The sequence below is a fragment of the Melopsittacus undulatus genome, chromosome 2, assembly GCF_012275295.1.
Source record: "Melopsittacus undulatus isolate bMelUnd1 chromosome 2, bMelUnd1.mat.Z, whole genome shotgun sequence".
Taxonomy (NCBI): Eukaryota; Metazoa; Chordata; class Aves; order Psittaciformes; family Psittaculidae; genus Melopsittacus; species Melopsittacus undulatus.
Window position 1 is genome coordinate 78,203,662 of NC_047528.1, and position 22,904 is coordinate 78,226,565.

A 22,904-nucleotide genomic window follows, 5' to 3' on the forward strand; every position below is an offset into this window, starting at 1 on the left:
GGAGAAGAGAAGGTTCAGGGAAAACCTTAAAGCAGCTTCCAGTACATAAAGGGGGCCTACAAGAAATCTGGAGAGGGATTTTTTACAAGAGCACATAGGGATAGGACAAGGGGACATTTAGATTAGACATTAGGAAGAAATTCCTTACAGTGAGGGTGGTGAGGCATTGGAGCAGGCTGACTGGAGAGGCTTGGATGCCCCATCCCTGGCAGTGTTCAAGGGCAGGCTGGATGGGGGTTTGAGCAACCTGGTCTAGTGGAAGGTGAGGTTGGAAATAGATGGTCTTTAAGGTCCCTTCCAACCCAAACCATTCCATGATTCCATGAAAGTCCCGTGGCATGGACAACAACTAGCTTGCATTTTAAAGCCCAATAGGCACTTTATTAAAAATAAAAGCCTAAAAAAAATGCCATGAGCAGCACAAACCACTGTGTGGGTAACCTCCTTCACCAAAATCTGCTAGTGCACACATATGTGAAAGCTGAACCATGTCACCAATATCTGGACAACTCTGTTCAGGCAGCTTGAACATTTTACAAACCAAACTGAGAAACCATGAAAGCACAGATATCTAATAGGATAGCATGGAAGGGCAGGAAGTATACAGGAGATCAGGACTTGCTCTTCATTCATGTAGTGCAGTTAAGTGACTCAGCAGAGACTGATTGCTAGCCAAGGTTATTGATTTTTTTCTTCTCTTTAAGCTTAATTTTGCATTTCCCATTCCATTCCCTTGGTACCAAGTCCTGCTTTGAGTCAGCCACCCTAAAAGGGGCATGCTGCTTTTTGACTGTCCTTCATTTCATAAGCTGATTATATTTCCACTACCATCCCACCTTATTTCTGTGAATTAGCTACTCCAGAAAGGGTAACAATCTTGCAAATAATTTATTTATAACATCTACACTGCCTCATATGCATCAGTCACCATTTGCAAACTTGTGCTATTTTTTGTATAATGAAAAAAAACCACACAAATCCTGTTTACGCGTTCAACTCAAGGAATGAAAAAGTTAAACCGGTGAAGGAGCAAGCCCCCACTGCAGGCAGCTTTGCTCTCACATCAACTGCAGAAAGGGTAAGGGTCCTTCTTTCTCTGTGGCTTTTCTCACAAGATGGCACTAGAATAAATGGTTAGGGCAGGAATGCCAGTCTCTGGCAGACAGCACCTTCAAAGCAAAACACAAATGCTGCTTGAATAGCAGAGTGCTTCCTCCTGCTCCTACACAGAATCTGACACACTGATGCTTGCCACGACTGCTGCTGCCATCACTGATGGCTGTCTCTGAATAAATGAATGCCAGAAACATGTACTTTCAAGTGCAAAGTGCTACACACACTCGATATATCGCATGCTCACTGCCTTAGCAGGCATTTTTAGTAGTGTTTGTATTCAGTGCCAGGTGGTTTTGCTCACATCCACTTTTTCGTTATCTTAGTATTTTGAACAGTGGCTTCAACAGTTCTGTTACAGGAGCAAGCACCTCCAAAGGCATCAGAGGAAAAGAGTAGCAGTGAGCCAGGCAACATAGAGGCAAGCGCAGACTGACACGTGCAGCCCCCCCTAGCCAGTGCTGGCCATGCACCATGGGTGCTGCTGGGCAGTGGTGGCAGAGCTCAGAAACATTATTAGCCAGGAGAAGCCTCCAATTTTCATCTCTCAAGAACTTTTTGAATGACAATTGAAAATTCAGGGGGAAAATTATTTTCTACAAGGAACCGGGCAGGAACTGACAGAACAGGTGTAGCAAAGATGTGATTTTCAGCACAACACATTTATCACGGTTTCTGGGTCCCTAGCTCAACAGCTTAAAATAGAAACCCAGACCTTGCAGGCACTCAGAGTTTACAGATTTCTATCTTATTACAAAGGACAGGTAGACTTAATAATTGACATGAGCTTCTAGCCTTTATAGCTCTTGTGTCTACTTCCATTACTTCTTCTCCATTTCTTCTCCAGTGCATACAAAATATATGCAGAAAGAAAATTTTCTGTATAAAATCAATGTTTTGCAGTGAGAAGAATCCCTAAACACCAGTTAACTAGACCTTATATGTTGCTGGATCCAGAGCAATGAGCCTCCCCCCCTTTATATTAAATCATTACAATGGCTGCAATATTTCCCAGTTTGATGGCTGAGTATATAATTTACATTAAGTTCTGGCAAACACTAATGTGACCTCATCAAAGGCTGTTAATGAAATGTAGCTCTGCTCAAATTCACCACTGCTAGCCAACTATGAAAGTCTTGCCTGAAGAAAACTACAAATAATACCTCAAATGGAAAATGTACAAAATACAATAGTCCCTTCTGAAGTAAGGGCAGTCTTCAGAAAGATAAAAATGGCTTTTCAAGACTATTTTATTTTATATTCACCAATTACGGCTGTTAGCATTTCCAGCTGAAGCCTCAATTCAGGGACCAACCTGATACAGTTAACTCAGAAGGGATGTATCAGTTGAATTAATTTTCCTTTATTTTTTAGGTTTATTTTTAGATATAGGAGAGGAAAAAGTGATCCCTTGTTAGAACAATGGAAGCATATACAGATCATATTGGAAGGAAGTCCAGCCTAGAAACAGAGGTTTTAGATAAGCTACTACAAAATGAAAAAGGAAAAAAGAAATAAGCATAAACACCTGTTTAAATGTCTTGAAGCTGCATGAGCAGGAAGACATGTGAAACAGGCATTTCTATTTGACCATAAAACTTGTGCTACTTTAAACAGTGTTACATTGAATTTTCTCAGGAGAGACAACATGCCTATACACATACTGTTTTCTTCTAAAAATTCATCTGTCGGCAAGCTATGTCTTCAGTCATGCAGCACTGTAAATTAGATCACTTACACCTAACATTAATGGGAATTTGATAGAGCCAAGCCCCAGGAATCTGATTCTAGTTACATATGGCCAGGGGTTGATTGATCAATGCAGACAGGCAAAGAAAAGGACTACAGAGTGTATCTGATTCTTTTATTTTTTTAACAAAACACAGCTCTAATGGCACTGCTCATATTAAACTCCTACAACTGTGTCATTAATTCCCCTAGAATAATATGCTTCTGTGATTTTTAGAACAAAGAACAGCAAAGCAATGAATCCTGCATGCCAATAAAACCAATGGGGTTTCACACAACTCCTCAGCTTTGTCTTTCGTTAGGGAGTTCATTGATCACCTTAGAATACAAGGGCCACTATATCCTCCACTGGTCTAACACCGGAAGCACATCAAACTGCCTGGTGATTTACAGGAGAGCTAATGGCATCTGCTTCTGCTCAACCAGCATCAATCCTTTCTGCCCTCATACTCCTGCCAATATTTGTGTAAAAGCCTTCTTAACTTAATACCCAAATAATTCATATCACCTTTGCATGAAATATGATCTAAACTTCTCAGTCATAAAATTGAAAACACATCACACAAGATGAGACCCTGTTGATTCTTCTGTAAATGGACTGATATTTTCCACATTATTTTCTTATAAATATATCTTCTTATAAATAATCCCATATTATAAAATCACCACAGTGATTTATTGATGCTTTACAAAAAACCAAATAATGTTAGAAAATATTTTAAATCAAAAAGGCAACAGAATTATTAGAGTAATATATAAAGTATTTCATCAATAACTACATGAAGAAGAAACAAGTTTTAGGGTCTCCAAAATTCAAAGAGAATTCTGCCTCTTCAAAAGTTTACAAGCTACTGAAAAACTGAGGCTACTTGTAAAGGAAAAAGGCATGCACCAGGGCAAAGGTCCCTTTAAAAACTACATTGAGAAAAATCTACCTGTTTGGCACTCTGCGTAATATATTGCAACACTTCTGATCCAGTATACAGAGCTCTCAAACTAAGTATGACCTTGCTTGGAACAGCAAAGTTAATGCAGGATTCTCATTCTCAGACAGCATTAAATGGGAATATGGCAATGATGAGAGAACAATTTCTTGCAGGCAGGGGAGGAGTATCTGGGAACATTAATGTTCTGCCATTGTAAATGAATGTTGTGTTAATGAATCATGTCTTGGTGCTGTGAATAGGAAAAGGCCCCAGTGCTGAAAGCCTCTGAATGGCACTGCTCAAAGGTTAACCATCCTGACCCTAGATAAGAAAAAGGCAACAACAGCAAAGAAGTGTTCCCTTTAGTTATCTCCACACTTGAAACAGAAATAATGAATTTTGTTTACAAAAATGAAGCCATTATTTACTAGTAACCATGCCAACTTCAGGAAAAATCTGAAGACACAGTCTGTGGGTAAGATGGAAAATTCTAGAAGTTTTTTGAAAATTCTGTATTCTATTTTTGGCTGAGTAGCAAAACTATTGACTTACACTGCACAAATGTTTTGCTCTTAGTGAAAAACAAAGTTTAGACTTGCCATTATTATGAAGTCCTACTCAGACTTCCAGTCACAGAATGAAGGCCACTTTATCAGCATTTTGCAAACACTTCATATTGAAATAAGGGACTCTAGAGTTCAAGGGATACATAGTTTATTTTAATTAGCTCCCATTTACAAACACTACTGTAGCAATGGATACAGTTATAGTAAACTTGCAGACACAAGAAATTCTTCATGTGGAAGGGACTTATACTTCGTAAATTGTAATTTTCCTCTATCAGACTCAAGAAAACTGAATTTTGTGCAGTGCTTGAATTCTGGTCAGTGCCTACATATACATCACCTTACAAGTGAACACTTACGTTACACACCAGTTATAAAAAGAAGTTTAAGCACAGCCATGCATGGGTTGAAGTCTGCCTGCTATCAGGTGCTTCCCATATACAAAGCAATTTTCCATACACATGACTTGCAAAGAAAGACTTGCAAGTACAAGATCACAGGTAGCCATCAAACTGTAAAAACAAACATCCTCTGAACTGGAGTTAAAGAAAATAAAAATAACCCATTTATTAAGCAATTTCATGTTCTGGTAAAATTCTTTTTTATCATACTTATAAAATTTCCCTAAAGCCCAATTTCACCTTAATACTGGCAGGTTGTCAGGGTCACAAATAAACTGTGCTGCAGAAACACACTATGATAGCTCCATGCAAAGCTAACTACACTGCTTTGTACCCCGTTCCCTGAATCTGGCAGGAGGAAGGTTTATTATCTACCACTCAGTGAACATGACCAGGCCTGACCTGTCCCTTTCTTGTATCCTGGGGAGGGCTTCTTTGATGAGGTGCCACTGGAATGCAGCTCAGATGCGCCTGTCCCTGCACAGTAACAAAGCTCCACACGTGAATTAATAAGCCTACCCAGAAACAAGAGGCAAGGAGGGTACCATGCAGATTTTGAAGAAGTCAGCAAGGGTCAAAGAGTAATACAATCTGTGTTTTTCCTTTATTAGATTATCCCAGGTTTTCACTATCCTCCTAGAGAATGCAAATTGTGATCTTCTGCAAGATACTAAGCAAATGTCCCTCAACGTAACTAACTTCAGAAGTTCCCACCATGATTCTGCAGGATCTCCCCTGCCCTTTCCCACCAAGATTCATGGTGGATGCGCAAGGAAGGTGCTATGCCAGGTCACTGAAATGATCTAGGTTAAAAAACAAAAGTGTGTGGGCCAAAATATGTAATTCCTGTAGTGCCTGGTTCTACAGACAACTGGACAAATGCAACACAAAAGGCAAGAAGCTGTCACACCAGGGAGCAGCTACCCAGAAGTGCCTTAAAATCATTGTGGAGACAAAGAAAATGCATCATGTAACAATGCCCTTAGCAGAACTCCAGGTTGAAGAAGCCTCTTAACGGTTCTCAGTGTATCGGTAATCCTATGCAAATCTAACTGTTACTTAAAAGAACGATTTTATACATTTTTCTTTAGTTGTTACTTCCTTAGGAAACAATACACTTTTCTGTTTGTTTCCCTAGTGAACATACCTTAGAGTGATCAATCCCCCCCCCTTTTTTTTTTCTTTTTAAAGTTTACCTCCTCCAATTTATTAGAAACATGTCATTTGGCTTTCTAGTCTCTATTTCTAACATATTTAATGACAGGTTTTGGAGGCTTTGGAACAAAGAATAGAGATGGTCTGCTTCAACATGGCAGAATGTTATTCTTTTCCCCAGCTGTTAATCTCAAGACTTTCTTCTTATGTCACGTAGAACAAACCCAGAAAAAAATATACTTTATCTTTTACTAACTCCTTTAAATAAAGCTAGGTAATCTTGAAAGCATCCTTTAAATCAGTAAGTCCAGTACTAAGCTGAGGTATTACGGTATTTGCCAAAGCTGCTTTTGTTTTTTTAAGCACAGTGACAGTATCTCCCTCTTAGTTTAGATGAGAATTAGCAATTACTTTTTTTTTACTATAACATGAGTGACTGAAAACCTGAAAAGCCTCTCCAGTCTTGTTCTCTAAAGTAATATTTTCTAAGGAAAAAAAACCAGATGGAGATACAAAGAGAGGAGTAAATGTCCAAGCAAATGTCCAAATGTCCTGCAGGCAGTTAACCTCACTGGAATTCACTTTCTGGTATGTGGCAAGGGAAAAAACCCCCAGCAGAATCTTGCCCACAGAAAGGTTAGGAAATCATGACCATAAAGCTTCAAGTTTTGGCCAGTGCAGGATTTGAAACTTCAGGATGAAAACTAAAACACCAAGAGAAAATTAATAAATGACACGTACCTTATCTACTGGGAGAAAATCATTTTCAACTTCTATTGACCTTGGTCGTAGCTTTATAGGTTTGTCTTTGAAGATATCTCCAAAGCCAACACCCTTGACCTTTTTGGGCTGGATTGCTGTGCCTCCATTGGCTCCTTCTGATTTTGTGCTGCAAGAGTCACCACCATCACTCTCAGAGCCCGCAGTATCTTTTAGGCCTATGAAATGGAGGGATGAAAGAAGGAATCTTAGGTGTGAAGCTCATTATTTTCAAAACAGATTGTGACTGGAAGATTCTTCCTCCCACCATCCTCTATAAAGGAAAATGAAACTAGAAGAAACAGGTAAAGAAGATGCTCTCTGTGCCATGTGCTCATTTTTGAGTTTAAAAAATAACTTAATTTCGCCCCATTGGTGTACCACTTAGAACTTACACCAATCCACAAAACATGCATCCTCCAGCATCAAAACTTCATGGCCATTCTCTGAGTATCAAGAAAATCCTTCTTCCTCAGACAAAAATTATTTAGAAGAAAACTCAATAAATGAAAGAGTTCAGTTGTAGAGCAGCTATTCTATAAAGCCACTTCAAGCTAACAAGCAATCAGACCAGGCGCACTGTACCTTAAATCTGTGACTCATATCAAACCAATTATGGAATTAGTATCTAAAGCTACATTACCTAACTGAGAAATATAAAGCTGAAAGCTGTTCAAAGAAATTTGCAATCAAATAAGCTGCATAATGTGTTCCCTGCTGAAAATTAAATCTCTCTGCAGCACAGACAGCCTCATAAGCACCCATGCACACTATCCTCTAGGAATACAATAAATCAAAACTGACATTCTGATTTGCATTACTTCTTTCAGTGAACAGAAAAATTTATCTGCACTTATCTGAAAATATCTGCTGTTTGAATAGCAGAGGCCACATGTGTAATATGGTGATGCTTCAGCCATTTTACAGAATGGTGCAGAATTAGGCCAGTCACTGGCAGTAAAAGTGACCAACTGAAGTTTGTTTCAAATGAAACAGTCCCTCAGTTCATTTACATTTTCTTTTCCAGATTACATATAGGCTTAATTATGTTTCCAGGAAACCCACCACAACTGCTGTTACTACAGCACTAATTCTACCTAGTAATAGCAAACTCAAATCCTCACATTGCCCTCAAAAGCATTTGTGGATTTTACAAGTCAAAGAAAGAAAAATCTCAAATCAGCTTATCTTCTGAACTATTTTTATATCAGATCCACAACATTATAGCAATGAATTTTCATCATAAAAGGCTGCTAGCATAGACGATTCTTTTTTTAGAATCTAGACACCTAAAATCAAGTAGAGATTGTATACAAATCTCTTTGTGTCGTCCCTTTGTTAAACAAAGTAATGTTACACCAAAATTTCTGTATTTCTCACAAAGAAATGATACTGCGATGGACAAAGTCTACTGGATCCCTATAGAAGGCCTGCAACTTAAGGAGCATGTGGGAAGTTTTATAAAATCTTCATAATGCCTCAGTTTTTACAATTCCCTGATGTAAAATTCTGATGTAGCAACAGAAACAGAATGAAACTGTTCCTGAGCTGAAAGCATCTGAATATTATTTCCAGCCTACACTAGAACAACCCTTCAAAACCAAACAGAGCAATTAAACTGAAGAAAAAGTATTTTGGAATCAATGAAAATCTTTATGGATAAAACTTTAATATTAACAGTTGAGTCCTTTGCTTTGCCTCCTTGACTCAAGTGATAGCTTAGGTTTTAACAGTCTCCATCCAAAAACTTTCTGCTGTGATGGTGAGCAGTGACTTGTTGGGGGGGGACTTCTTGTCATCCTGGCAATTAATTGTTTAGAAACACGACTACCCAGTAAAACATACCAGCCTCTTCAAGGGCTATTTTAAGCTTCTCCAACAAACCATAGAAACCGATGTAAATCCTAAGGCCTACAGGCACAACTTCATGATCTAGGATGCAAAGGGCTCATCTGTTAAATTGGTTCCAAAATCAGGGTGCTGCTAGGAAATGAAATCAGGAATTATGTACAAAGCCAAGATATTTAGCAAAACTGTTAAGCAGAAAAGTCATTATATGTTGCTCTGAGATCTTCTGTATCTGAAACATGAAAGGAGTATAAGATTGGAATTAGAGAAAGTTCCCAATCAGAAACAAACAAAATGACTGAAGACTAACGAAAATGCTTACTCTCTCTGTCCTCCTCAGTGGCTGCCACATCTACCTATTGAACATAAGTAAGATATACAGTGGTCTTGATATCTTTACTTGGCTTTTTTATTTTTCCAAGAAGGGCCATGAGAAGGAACTTTGAATCTGGTTTCACTTGTTTATTATGGTAGCTAGAACGGTAGTATTCCTACCACCAGTGAGGTAAATTCTGTGTGCTGCTTCTTTTCCAGATCTCATGAAAGCAATAACCAGGAAATTCAAGCATTCAGTGCAGTCCTCATCTGTGCTGTGGATGGCAGCAGGAGAGTGATTAACTGTAGCAAAGCCATTCCACAGTGCAGAGGCACTCAAAGTAAATAAAGTAAGCCAAGAAAGTATAAATCTCTTCAGGCAACACAGCAAAGGCACTGCCTCTTTCTTATTCCTACACCTTGCTGTGACTTAGGCAGTAACAGAAGAAGCTGCAAGTTCTACAAAACTGGATCCTCCCCAGCTTTGCAAAATATCAGTTACTAGGGCCCTGGCCAAGACAGACATTTTTACTACTTCTAAATGCAAAGAGAATGGTCACCAATCAACTATATGGACTTACTAATAATATTTCTCAGTTTAAAACATCCACACCTCAAACTAAATCACAGTTACCATCATTTCTTTGCTGAACAAAAGATCTTGATATGGGATGGGAAAATTACCCTCTGGCAAAGGTTCCTTCTTTCATCCTTGCCAAAATCTCCTCTAGCTACTCTGTGATGGAGGGAAAAAGCAGTGCAAAAACCTTTCTCCACAAGTAACTGGGTTTTTACTGGTACAGTCCATGACTGCTCTTAGTTTCTCCATGAAATGAATAGAAAAGCTATCTTTAAAACAAGGAATTAAAATAAGATATTCTGAATCACGAATTGTGGGAGAAGAGGACCTAGACCTTGGTTAGTGGATGGAAGTAATTATGGGAATTACTCATGAGTTCTCATATGGACTTCCAAATCTTTGAAGCCTTCATGAAAGGAGCTCAGAAACCTCAAGGGGCTTCAATAAGAATTAGGCTTTTGTTTCTGGGTCATCACTTGTTTTTCATTACTGCATCTTCATCTTTTATGACCATTCTTCTGTGATGAGACATCACACCTTGTATCAGAAACCTGACCTCAGGCTTACAATGGATTTTGCTAGCATCACCCATCTGTGCTTGATATAATCCAAAAGTAATTTGTCTCTATGCTGCCACAGAGCTTAGTCTCAGGACACAACCCTCATAATGAAAGCAACATAGGATGTAACTGCTGCTTTTTTTTTTTTTTAATTATTTTTTAATTAGGACTTCAGAATGGACTGAAGTGATGCCTGTCCAAATTAAACTGCTTTTGAGTGGCTGGATACAGAGGCCAGCCTTACAAAGCCCTTTCAAACTTGAAAGAATTCTTTCTGTCAACTGGGAAAATGATATAATTTATTACTTTTTGACTGACACAAACTGAGGAGCCCTCTGGACTTACACAGGTAAGTAAGAGTAAAAGCTCTAGCTTTTCCAAGAGCTAGTCTGCTCCTGCACTTATCACTTCATGGCTGAGGGCAAGAAGCAAAGGTGACAGAAGAGGAGGACTATACGCAGTGGAAACTAAGAACAAATTAGATAAAATTGAGATCTGTATTAAGATTAAGAAACAATAATGCAGTACAAAACAGTCCCTAGGCCTGCCTACACAAGGAAGGGATGGCTGACAACTGAAGTCAGAAAAATGACAGCTGAAACAGAAAAATGTCTCTCTTCCAACCACCCTCCTTTATTTTGTTTTGTTTTGTTTTAACCCCCTTCAGCTTTTCATGGCTTTTTTTTTTGCCAATATTGCAAACAGCTTAATAGGAGAACAGAGCTGGTTGGATAGTTTCCCTAAAAGCCCAAGGATACAGCTGGGAACTAGGCAGGAACCTAAGTGTCTCAGACTGTCAGATTATGAATTTTAAACACCAAATTTTCTTCAAGAAAAGCTACAGTTAGTAGGGAGGTCAGGTTGCTAAATGGGCATCAAAACCTGAAAAGTGTTTCAGTTGGCACAGTGATCTGCTGCTGCTGCTCAGTACACCCACACAGGCTGAAACAGCTGTGGCAGATCCATGAACTTGAGCTCTAAGGTAAGGTCTGCAGCTCAGAAAACTGCTATCCTCAGAAGCACTGAGCACGTCTTACTTTTATTTTAAGTCATTTCGTACTTCAAACATAGCCAGGATAGGACAAAAGCTACAGTAGTCAGGCCTTGGTTTTGTTGTTTGTTTGGGGGTTTTTTAACATCAACTTTTCTAGAATCAGTCAGCATTTGGAAAGCTGACAAACTCAGAATATAACATCAATCAGGTGCTCATTAACGTGTGGGCTATCATGGCAGTCACAACAAATAGTACAAAAAAATTTCAGATTCTTAAATTTTCTTTTGTAAGTAACATTTTCCATTTCTGGCTTTATTATCAAAGGCACCATTCTTTACCTAGACTTATTGCTGCTGAATCATCTATAGCACCACAAGGTAGAGCTCAAATTTGAGCAGTGGTTGCACTTTCATAGTAAGCTCCCTGAAGTCTGAACAAGGGGAGCATCAGGAAAAAGAAACTAAAGTTCCCAGGAGCCGACCATTCCAAACTTTTGGCTGGGACAAAATATGGGACTACTGACACACAGCTATTTTAGAACAGTCAGAGCTCTAGGATGCTCAGTTGCTTCATGCTCCTTACAAAAGCATGATAATTTAGTATTCATGAAGATAAATGCTCACCACACTGTGAAGGAATTTCGCACTTCACACAGTTTTTTCCTCTATGGGTATATAAGAGAGATTAGTTTTCTTGAGACATTTCAAACACAGCACACTCCTGCTATGCCAGTTACAGGTCTTTTGAGAGCAACATTCTGAAATGTACTGAAACAAATTAGCTCAAACAGGGATTAGAAGGAGACCCACAACATCAGACTTAATTCACCAACAGCACAGAGCTGCACTGGCATCAGACCAAGATACTAAATCAGAAAGATATTTAGGGATGATAAAGAGCTGTGTAAACTAAAGCTGTTAAAACAAAAATAAACAGTTGTGATAAAATTAACTCAATTCAAAGCAGGAAATAAATTGTTTCTAAAGAGCTTAAAATGGCAGGAAAAACGGAATACATTGTGAGGTTTACAGAGCTTTCTATTTTGAGTTGTTATGTAGTAATTAGATTTTTGTTCTTTATTCTGGATTATGCTCTCTGCAGACAATTTATGGCACTGGGCAAAAGACGTACCACTCTGATGATGTATAAGCAAATGATGCTCTGGCCCTCTAAGCATTTCTCAGGCTTAAGTGATGTAAAGGTTGGCTGCTCAGAGACACACACCTGAGACAGTGCAAAGGACCTCTTGATTTGGTCTGGCAGCCAGAGAGAAACACTGTCAAGTATGTTTAATAGAACAAAGAACTGTGTAAATGAAGCTTATTGGGACTTTTTCCTTTTAAGGAAAGTCTTTTTGCCTTTCCTTATGTTGCTTTTCCACAAGGGAAGCAAGGGAAATATGTCCTTCCTTCTATTTAGAGAATGACAGGGTGGAACACCAGAATGACTGATCTGAATGATAAAGAAGGTGAAATTAGATATAGTAATTGCAGTAGATGAAACAGGAATTGTCCTTTTTCCTTTTCCTCACACACTGGTGAAGACAAAACAAATACCCGCAGCCTATCAAGTGTTTATCTTGAGCTTGCTTTTTACCAAAATCCTGTATTTTGTTGAAGCCATCCCCAACAACATTCCACAGTGTCATAAAAAAAATCAAAACCAGAAAAGAAAGTTTGATTTTAAATATTACTGCAGAACAAAGCCATGCTGATTCTTCATAGTTTGAAGGTTAATAAATTCATGCTTTCAGAAAACAAATTTATACTTCTTTACCAAGAGTACATGTACAAATGGCTGAGGCAGGCTATTTCAATATTAGTCATTATTTGTTATTCTCAGTTATATTCCTTGAAGAAATGTAACCATGTAATCTAAACATTTTGTCATTTCCTTTCAACATGTTCATTTTACTTAGCACAACAGTTCTTGCCACACAAGTAACAGCCCCAAGATTTTTACGTATGCACAAGAAATCATGCAGGGAAAAGAAGAGCAGTATCCAGCACCACATAGCAGCATGCATGAAGAGCAACACAGCACAAGCATCCCCTACAGCATGAATACAGAGCCATCAATACTGAAATTGGTGGCTTCACCTTACCCCCAGCCATTTCCCCAAATACTATGAGAGCAAGTAGAAACAAACATTCATCCAGGAGCTCTACAACTGTACCATTGTCATCTTCATTTTGGAACTATTTTTTCACCACCCTTGTTCTCACCAAGTACAGGAACAGATAACTACACATGAAAGGATGGGTAAGCAGCCAAAAGGATTCTTTACCTGCTACTCACATAAAACAGGTCTTTGGTCAGAGTCACGGAAAACCACTTGGTAACTGGAGTCCAAATCAATGGAATGATTTAATGTGTTTCATCCCACCCAATATAATTCTTCCACCCACCACCCCCAACCCCTTGCCATTTGTACATCTGTTCTTCAGAAAACAGGATGCTTATTTTAATCATAAAAATTCCCCTCACCTAATTTTAGCATTGTTCTTTCTCAAATGTTATTTTTCATTGTAGCAGCTGTGTATCTAATAGATGTTCTTCTTTGTAAGCAAGGTATATGAAGGTCAGGTGAAACAAAAAAATTGCAACTGTCCTCTCTTCAGAACTGTTAAACATCCACATTTGGGTTTCTCACTTCACTCACATTCAGTCACTCTTAAATGAGGTTAGTAATGTCATAAATACATCAACCATATAGATTTCTTGGAACTCTGTCCAGCCATAGTTCCTCAAGGATTAGGGAAAGTGGTAAAAAAAAAAAGAAAAAAAAGGTGATGAAACAATATGAGACACAATTAAGGTTACTCACGAATATTTCTGTTTCAACGATCCTGTCTCATCTTCTTCCATTATATCTAATATCTATTACTGACAGCATTGTGGATCCACATATAAGGAAAGAGAGGCAGATATCTGTCAAATGAAGCATTTTATATGCCCTGATCCTCAGTTATAGCATCTTTGAAGAAAGTGGAGGAAGAAAGAGAGATTAAACCAGTAAAAAAAAATATTAGAAATCCAAGAAGCACTTTTTTGTGGAGGTACAGGAAAGTTGCAGGATGAGAAAAGAGAAGGCTGTGATCAATAAACGACAAGTAACTCGGTTTTTGTTTGCTACAGCATATGTAGTAGCAAAGATTTTTTGACAGCAGGTGGATGAGCAGAATGCCAGAGGAGTTGGAATTAACTGAGCAGAGCCTGGCAGATCTAATGACCGAAAAAGCCATGTCAGTGTATGAAGGCAGGGCTGAGTGTTTATGCAGGAGACAGTCTTGCATATTTCAGTGGAAGGTATCTCTAGAAGCAGCTACACTAATTCAACAGCATTTAGCTATTACAGGCCTTGGTTAAGTAAGAGAATGTCTTTTAAACACAGCAGCTGAAAATGGCTTTCAAAACAAAATTATTTAGCACTAAGCATATGTTTGTAAAGTAGAAGCTCTAAGCTTGCTGCAAAAATTGAGCAATGCTACATGCAATGTGATACAGGTGAATCCAAGCACCCTTTGAGCATAACTAATCTAAAGCTATGAACTGACTGGGGCTTGATTTATGGAGAAACCAGAAAGCTGAAATTAGAGCAGCTGTGGGTTGTTCTAAACAGACATCCCTATACGAAAACAATTTAGTGGAATGTCTCCAAACTATTTTCATTGGAGTCCTAAGCACATGGTTATTTGTCTAAAAATAATGACTACAGCTCAAATATGAAATGGAAGCAGCTGGCCACACCTTTGCTAGGCCTGCCTGGGAAGAACATGAGGATGCAGGAAGTCAGCTGCCAATATATGGAACAAGAAGAATAACGAACCCACTTTTTTGTATGTTAGTTTAGAAGATAACATCTCTGATAGTACCAACACTGCCAACCTTCATTTTATTTAAAACTTTCCTGGGTGACCTGATTTTGCATACCACCCAGTTCAGTCCTAGTTCCAACCCAGTAAGCAACAAATAAGCCACAAATGTAGCTGGACACGTAGCCTTGTGAGATGCAGTTTTACAGAGAAAGCAAAATACCCTTGCAGCATGAAAAAACATGCAAATCTCAATCAAATGCCAAGGGAGATAGTATTAACCAAGACAGCATTTGTCAGCTTTTAAAAAAAAAAAAAGTTTAGATGGGTGGTTTTCTCAGAGAAACGTACAAATATCTACTGTGGCTTAAGCTGTTTTCTCGCAGCTTGTTGTCAAGCATACAGGTAGATACCCATCCAATCCTGTACTCTGTGAAATTAGTTTGATAAAATCTATTTTCTGTGACATGGCACAACCACATCCCAGTATTATTAACAGGAAGAACTAAATGCAGAGCTTTAGCACAACCTAAAGGTAACAGAATTATTCCTGACTTCACTTAGGCTCACCCAAAATGACTTGAGAAAAGGGGAAAAAGCCATTTAACTCTTAATGAAAAATGGGCAGGTTTCTGGAAAAATTTTAAAAGTAATGTTAGGGCAACACTGCCCAGCAAGATTAATGTGAAATTAAAGGTTCCACAGGCAGACCTTACACCTGATTTGAAGCTAGATCCTGAAGCCAGAAGTCAAGCACCCTGGAGATTTACTTCACAAATACTTATGATGCCCATCATATTAGGTGGATCTGAGGACATGATGGTCCAGGAACTCTACAAGAAGCATGGAATTTGAGTGATGCATAAGCAGTTATGAAGTCTATAAGGGGAAAAGCAGCAGAAAAATGCGAAGACCACCAGTCACATGGTCTGCTCCAGGCAGAGTAAGAGCTTGGTTGGAAGCTTGAGAAGAGCTGCAGAAAAGAGAAGAATCTGGGAGATAATTCTCAATAAGGAAATACTCAGAGCTGCACACATTCACACAGATTTTTATTTTAAAAATCAGTTTGAGGTTTGTTTTTTTTTTTTAAAAAAAAGAAGGTGTAAATGCAATTATCAGAATAAAAACTACTATTTCAACTGCTTCATCCTTTGCTGTGAACATGCATAAGACAGAAGTCCTCAGAGGTAGGACAGCAAACATGCCCACCCAGAAAGGAGGAAGAAGGGCAGCACAGCTTGGATCTTCTCTGGAGAAAGCTGTCTGGGATGAAAGCAGATGCCAAAGTTAGCACAACATCCTGTTCACCAGAGGACAGGACTGAACACTTTGTATTTAGTCACACCGAATATGACTCAGTAGGATCTCTTTCTGCTACATTTCTCAATGAGGAAGCAGGTGGTAAGACAGATTTCTGTCTTCCTTGCTTTGTCTGTCTTTCAACTTACACAACCATCCTGTCTACTTCTGTATTAACATGGTAGTAAAAGAATACGAAAAGCAGCATGTTCCCTGCTTCCAAAATGCAAAAGGCAAAAACCCAACCATGAAATGAAAGTAGCTTTATAACTTTTTCCCTCCTTGGCAGAAAAAATGTATCAGCCAAAATGCTGTGAGTAATAGCTGTCAAAATCAGCATGCCAAATGAAGAGCATGCAGTAAATTAAAACCAAAACCAAAACCCAACAAAACAACCCAAAACTAAACAAAACCACCAAAATAACCTCAACCAAACCACCCCTAACAAAACAATACCCACAATGTTCTTTAAGCAAAGTGAAGCATATTTTATGAATTCAGCAACTGCAATGGGGTCTTTATTTTTAGAGCAGAAGGACTTTTAAGTCAAAGGTTTGTGGCTTTTAATCTAGTCTTCATGTTTCAGATGGCAAAAATGATGGGACTAAACGGTCTTAATGTCAATCCATAGCTGAGATTCAAACACCAACTTAATTCATAATTAACTGTGGGCTTACACACTTATATGACATATAACATACACATGCACAGGAGGAACAGGTGCATTCTCATTGCATTAAGGCAGTTCATCAGCAGCAAACTGACTTTAGCTTACAGACAGATATATGCATGTAGAGTAGCCATAAGTGAGTAGCAGTGGCACATTTTTTACAAGTGTAAATAAATCAAACAAGTACAGAGGACTAAAGCCATTGCTTGTTGATTTCGAAACACTCACTGTTATAACGTCTGTAGCTGTCAATCTTTGCCGGTGCCACTCTGTATAGAATTGTCCCTTGAAAGGCAGATTTTCCTGACAGCAAGCAAGAGAAGACAAAAAAAAAAAAGAGAAGGGGCAGGGTGGGGGTGAAGAGATCGAATGATGGTAAAAAGAAGGGAAAGGAAGAGGTTTTAATCTGTATTTTCAGTCACTAACATTTTAAAAGCCTCATTAGCAAAACAGCGAGAATATTAACAAAAATATCTGATTGTACATGAAGTTACAATACTCTTACTACATGTATGTCAGATAAAAGAATCTCATGATTTTGCTAAAGCTGTTTTATGCAATGTCCAACAGAATGCATTTTTCTTAGATTTTGTCTGTTGTCCATCAGGTTCTGAGACTTGCAAATGAAATTGTCTTACTCAGACTGCTTAAAGAGAGAGTGCAGGAGAAGCCTGAAAAAAATCACTGCTACAATGATGTACTCACAGCGACTCAACACTCCTGATGCAGATGTAGCGCACTTGAACAAGCACAGCTGACATCTAAACAGGGCAGTGAAATACTCACATTTCTTTAATATACGAGGATCCTGTGAGCATCAGAAAGACTGCATTTTTCCAAGATGACTTATTAGAAGTGTTTTGGACAGGGGAACTGGTCTTAAACATTACTTAGTTGAAGGATAGGGCACTAAAACCTGAAAAAATCCGTTTTTCAGTCAATAGCTTAATCAGGTGTTTGAATTGGTACACCTTAACATAACCAAAATAGTAAACTGAAAAACAAAACAACCAAAAAAAAAAAAAAAACGAGCAAACAAAATGTACTTCCCACCTCAGATCTTTCAGATTACCAAGAGCATTAACTTCTTGGGTTTTTTTCTCTGACAACAACGTAACTCACGCTCTAGTATTTATGATATGCAATTCAAGTGAAGGCAAAAGTATGAGCAGCTGAAGTGTTTTGTGCATTGGGTTAGTTTTTTTTAAAACTTGAGGAACCCAGGCAAGCCCAAGAATACGCCAATGTCAGCTTGTTGCCAATCTTACCGATGTATACCATAATAAAAATCAATGTCTTCAGTAACATTTTATAACAAGATAGCCAGTACAAATGAACTGTCCAAACATGTATATCACCCATTTTGGTACCAAATGTGTACCTTTTTCCCCTGCATATCATTCTGTTGGACTTTCAAAAATAAAAAATGAAAAATAAAAAAGTTATGATACGTTCATTTGTATATCATAAAAAGCTGTTTCTTTGTTCTTGCAACTGAATTAATAACCATTTTTTCCTTGCCTTATTTTTATAGCATGAGGAAGTAAAAAGTCACAAATCCGTCTTTCCACCCTTGTTTTTACAAAATACCATTAAAAAATGCTTTAAAACCGTCAAACACAATTAAGATACAGCTAAGAGAAAGGTATGTCAAGCTTCATGAAATTAAGGAGAGCGAGAGAGACATTAATGGACATCTTAAGTTTTAAGAACTCAAAATACAGGAGGTTGCCTGACTAAACCATTAGCTGATGAGTCTATCATCCGTTCTAACTCCAGCAATCATGACTTCTCTGTGGCCATCACTAACAGGTTCTAAAAATAGTTGATACATACCATACGGCCTAGCATTTCCTAAACAGACACATAAAAGAGCATCAAGACAAAAAAGGCCACCTTTAAATGCTGTCATGACATTGCCATGAACATACTAAAATGCTTTTGAAATCATCTGCTTAATTGCTTATGATTTCTCTCATACGGTTTATTTGACTACATGACAACTCTTTGCTTCTTGACAGGCTGTAATAACAGGATGTGGTATTAAAATACTCTTAGAACTAAAATGTATCTGAGAAATCTAGAAAATAATCTTATAATTTATGCATCCATTCAATAGAGTAATAAAATGATAATGTGTACTTCATTAACATGTTGTAACAGTAGGTCAAAGGAAAGCAATGTTTTAATTTAAGAGGATGCTTTAAAGAACAAAGAACTGTTGTTTAAGGGTATCTGATCTTGTCCATACTTACATTCTGAAATGTGCCTTTGAAGACAAAAAATTTGGCAGTCACCTTACACTTGGGACAAATACTTTAAAAACAAATAAACAAAGCCTCAAACCCACAATCTTTTGATCTTCTAAAGGTCTCACTTTCCAATCTGTTGAGCACCCACCATCTGAGAAGCACAGGTTGCCAATCCTTTAAAGTAAAGGCTAAGTCCCACTGTCAATATTTGGAAATACTTAGGCACCACCAAAACTAGCCCCAAACATTTTCAAGAAAGGGGCTTTTTGTTCTGAAGAAACTTCTGAGATTACACTATGGTAGCGCATGGCAAGAAAACAATAACTTTGGGGGCATTTACATCTGCCATGAAAGATATGTGGACACAACAAACCCAATCAAATCAGACAGCACCTTGCTCCCTTTTGGGCCTGTGTAGGTCATAATAGAAGGACAAAAAATATTAATCTTATTCATAAAAAGTAAAAAGATAACATTTTTGTCTTCTGCAGTTGTTCCCCTTTGAGTTCAACAAAAATTACACTTGCCCCTCCAAAAAGGCTCTCTTTAGAGAAGGTGAGTAAAATGTGATTGAAAGATTAAATTTAACTATGTTTAACCAAAGCATTAAATTTAACTATTAATGAAAAAATACTCTTGTGCTTGCTCAGTGCCCTTCTCCAAAGATGTCATGCTACCTTCCCAAGTCGTACAGTAAACCTGCCAAGTATTACCTTATCCATTTTACAGGCTGGGCTGAAGAATTCAAGGTTGCTGCTCATGATAGCAATGCCATACTCCAACCCTCTCTAGGCCCCTCTAGAAGCTGTGTAGAACCTCAGTGACTGCCTAAGTTTCAACAGGCAGGTACAGCCCCTCATACCCAAGTGCTAACTTAATAATCTAACATTTGTACACCACGTTTCTACCTTACAAAAAAATCCTGTGATACAGAAATATTCAAACAGATTTTGTTTCCAGAGAAACAAAAATGTGTTATTTCGGATTTGAAGTGCTGTCATGTCTTGACATCCACAGAGGAAGGAGTTGATCTGGAGGCATTAATGTAAATACACTTTTGAGATATTTCCCAGAGCATTTCAACAGTAATGCTAGCCTGATGTCCAAATCTTCCAGAATTTACTTAATTGGGTTTTATTTTCTGTGTTTTAAGACTAAGTGCAGCTACTTGGAATAAGATTATCATTCCTAGTCAATTGTATAAGCTTGCTGAAATTCCTGCAGTCTCTTTATTCTAAAATCCATATAATCAGTGTACCTGAATAGAACCTTATAAAGCCCCATGTGTTGGAATAACACCTGTAATAATTACATAAATCATATAGAAAGAAGCATATTTTCCATAATTCTGCTAAGAGAATGAAGTTCTTAAATTGATGGTTTTACTTGAAGAAAAATAAAAATAAAGCATTAAACCCCACATGAGTATCTCAACATTCTTTGAATCTCTGTCTATCTGTGAGGAGGCTTACAGCGTTCGTATGTTTTATAGGTAATTTGATACTTTAAATATAGCTTCTAACAACATATCAATTTGGCTAGCCACAGAGCACCTCCAAAGAGCTGAGTTTCATATGAGAAAAAGAAAAACAATCTTTATTATATAGTTATCTTCAATTTAGTTAAAGAGACAAAACCAGTATCTGTGTTACCGGTATTTTCTCAATGCAAGTTATCACAGGTTTGGAGTTCCACTGACAGTCAGAATGAGCACACAAAACTGAGTTTGAACTAAGCGTGTGCCTTAGTGTCAACTAAACAAGGTAGTGCTTTGTGGCTGCTTTCAGACACTCAATTATGTGGTTTTATTAAAAGATACTCTTAGGATGTTTATTATGAAGTAAATATTACCAAATTACCTAGGGAGGTAATATTCATTCATTCCTACCAATAAAATTGTGGTATTCCATCCTGAACAGTATCACTTACCTTGTTCATTTATAAAGTACAAAACACTACAGAATCCAGAGCTGAATCTACATCTATATAATTAGTTCTTCCAAGATTCGCTGTGCTTATAATGAACAAAATACATGATAGCATATACAGGTTATAGAAAGCAGTTTGCAATTTCACCAAAATGTGTAACATCACTTAACGCCCTTCCTTTTTCCCTATCACGCTAAAACTGTCAACTTCCTTAAAAATATTTTCATACCATTCTGAAGGAAAGTCACCTGTAAACATCTTTAGCAGCACTGACCACAAGACTAGGTCACCAGTGCCACTACACATGAATAGGTACTCCATTACTAAAACAATATGAATTTTTTTCATTATTGCAGAAGTCAGGTTTTTTAGGATCTTATTTCTGTGGGATGGAGTAAAGATGATAAATTTGCCTTAAATGGAAAAATTGAGAAAAAGGAAGAAAAAGAAGTATTATAACTTTCTACCTCTTACTGACAGAGTGAGCTATAAAGGCTTTGCTACATTTCAGCTGAAATAAGCTTACAAAGACCTCGGGAGTCCTTTCATTTTTTCTTGTTCAGAGATTCAGAATACTACTACATAGCAATGAATACCATTGTAGCAGGGCTACATAGCAGTGCTGAAAACAGGAAGACCTTGACGGATATGGTGGAATTCACCTGAAATATGGAAATACAATTGACTTTTTTTCTTTTCACTAAAGAATTGACCACAGATTAAGAAATGGAATATTTGTTTGAAGAACAGGAAAAACATAAAGACAAGTGTCCAGTTTATATAAAAGCATACTTTTGGTTCAGGTTATTCTCCAAGGAAAGTTATAAATATGACAATTCACTACCATGCTTATACTATTGCAAACTTAGTTACCAAACATGCTTTTCACCTGCAGCAGTACTGGCCCACTGTAAGTGAGAGAACAAAGTCCATGTCCCAGTTCTGGCCTTTTTCCCTTTGGCTGCTGGGGCAGTGAGTGACGGAGGTAATAGTAACATGCTCAGCACCTGGAGGGAAAAAGTGCCGCATGTCCCACACCAATAATTATGAATTCTTAAATCTACTGGAGTCATTATAGAAGGCATGGCACTTTAATCCCTCATTTAAATAAGCACAGCCACTATGTAGATGTTTGGTTACTTTGTTCAGTTTCCATGTCTAAAGAAAAAAAAATCTTGTAATTAATTTTGAAATACAAATCATAATTGCTTTCTCTCTTCTTGGTCTGCTGCAGCTTGGTAATTCTTAACACAGCTCACAGAGCATTGCCAATACTACAACTCAGATAGCATTGCAAGTATACACTTATCATCATCTGACCCTTTCACCGCAGAAATTAAGAACATGGCACTCAAAACACTTTCAAGTAATACATAAGAATGTGCTACCCTATCAATACGTTAGGGGGTAAAGACACAGCCATATATACAGAACATCAATATTTTTTCCTTACTCGGCTTTACTTGCTCTTCTATTCCAGCATCTTCAGAATCAGACAGCTCTTTTATGAAGTTGGAAGGAAACATTCCAGTCTTTCCATTGAGTATACCTTCCCACCATCCTTCTTCCACCTGCACCAAAACAAAAACAAAAAAACAGGGAGGTTAATATAACAAACACTTTACAGAATTAAATTGAGTATATGATTTTCAATAACAATGACAGTAACAATTTTGAGTAGTTTGTATTTATTTCAGGTATAAGGAGCACATGACATAGGCTCCAAGCCAGAAAATATCTTTCCTCTTCTTTTTTTTTTTAATATAAAATCAAGAAAGATGCATGCACCCATCTGTAGATGTCAGCAGTGCTGACAGGAGTAAGAAGCAAGCATGAGCACTAAATAAAAGGATTAAAGAAAACAAAACACAAACAACTAGAGAGCACATGGTGTCTCTACACTGAATTTTTTATAGATATCAGTTCAATCACTAAATTTGCTGTGCACACTGTACTCTTACTCATCTTCTTGA

At 37.8% G+C, this 22,904-nt stretch overlaps 1 protein-coding gene across 4 annotated transcripts in view; it reads right to left on the reverse strand.

Annotated features, from left to right (window-relative positions):
* Positions 1-22,904, reverse strand: part of SH3KBP1 (SH3 domain containing kinase binding protein 1) — a 226,149-nt gene that overhangs the window by 77,665 nt on the left and 125,580 nt on the right. For all 4 annotated transcript variants that reach the window (XM_031051030.2, XM_031051032.2, XM_031051031.2 and 1 more), the window contains 2 exons: positions 22,385-22,502; positions 6,652-6,848 (listed from right to left, as the gene is read on the reverse strand). In XM_031051030.2, coding sequence (XP_030906890.1) covers positions 6,652-6,848; positions 22,385-22,502 — 315 coding nt within the window. The remainder of the gene's footprint in view (positions 1-6,651; positions 6,849-22,384; positions 22,503-22,904) is intronic.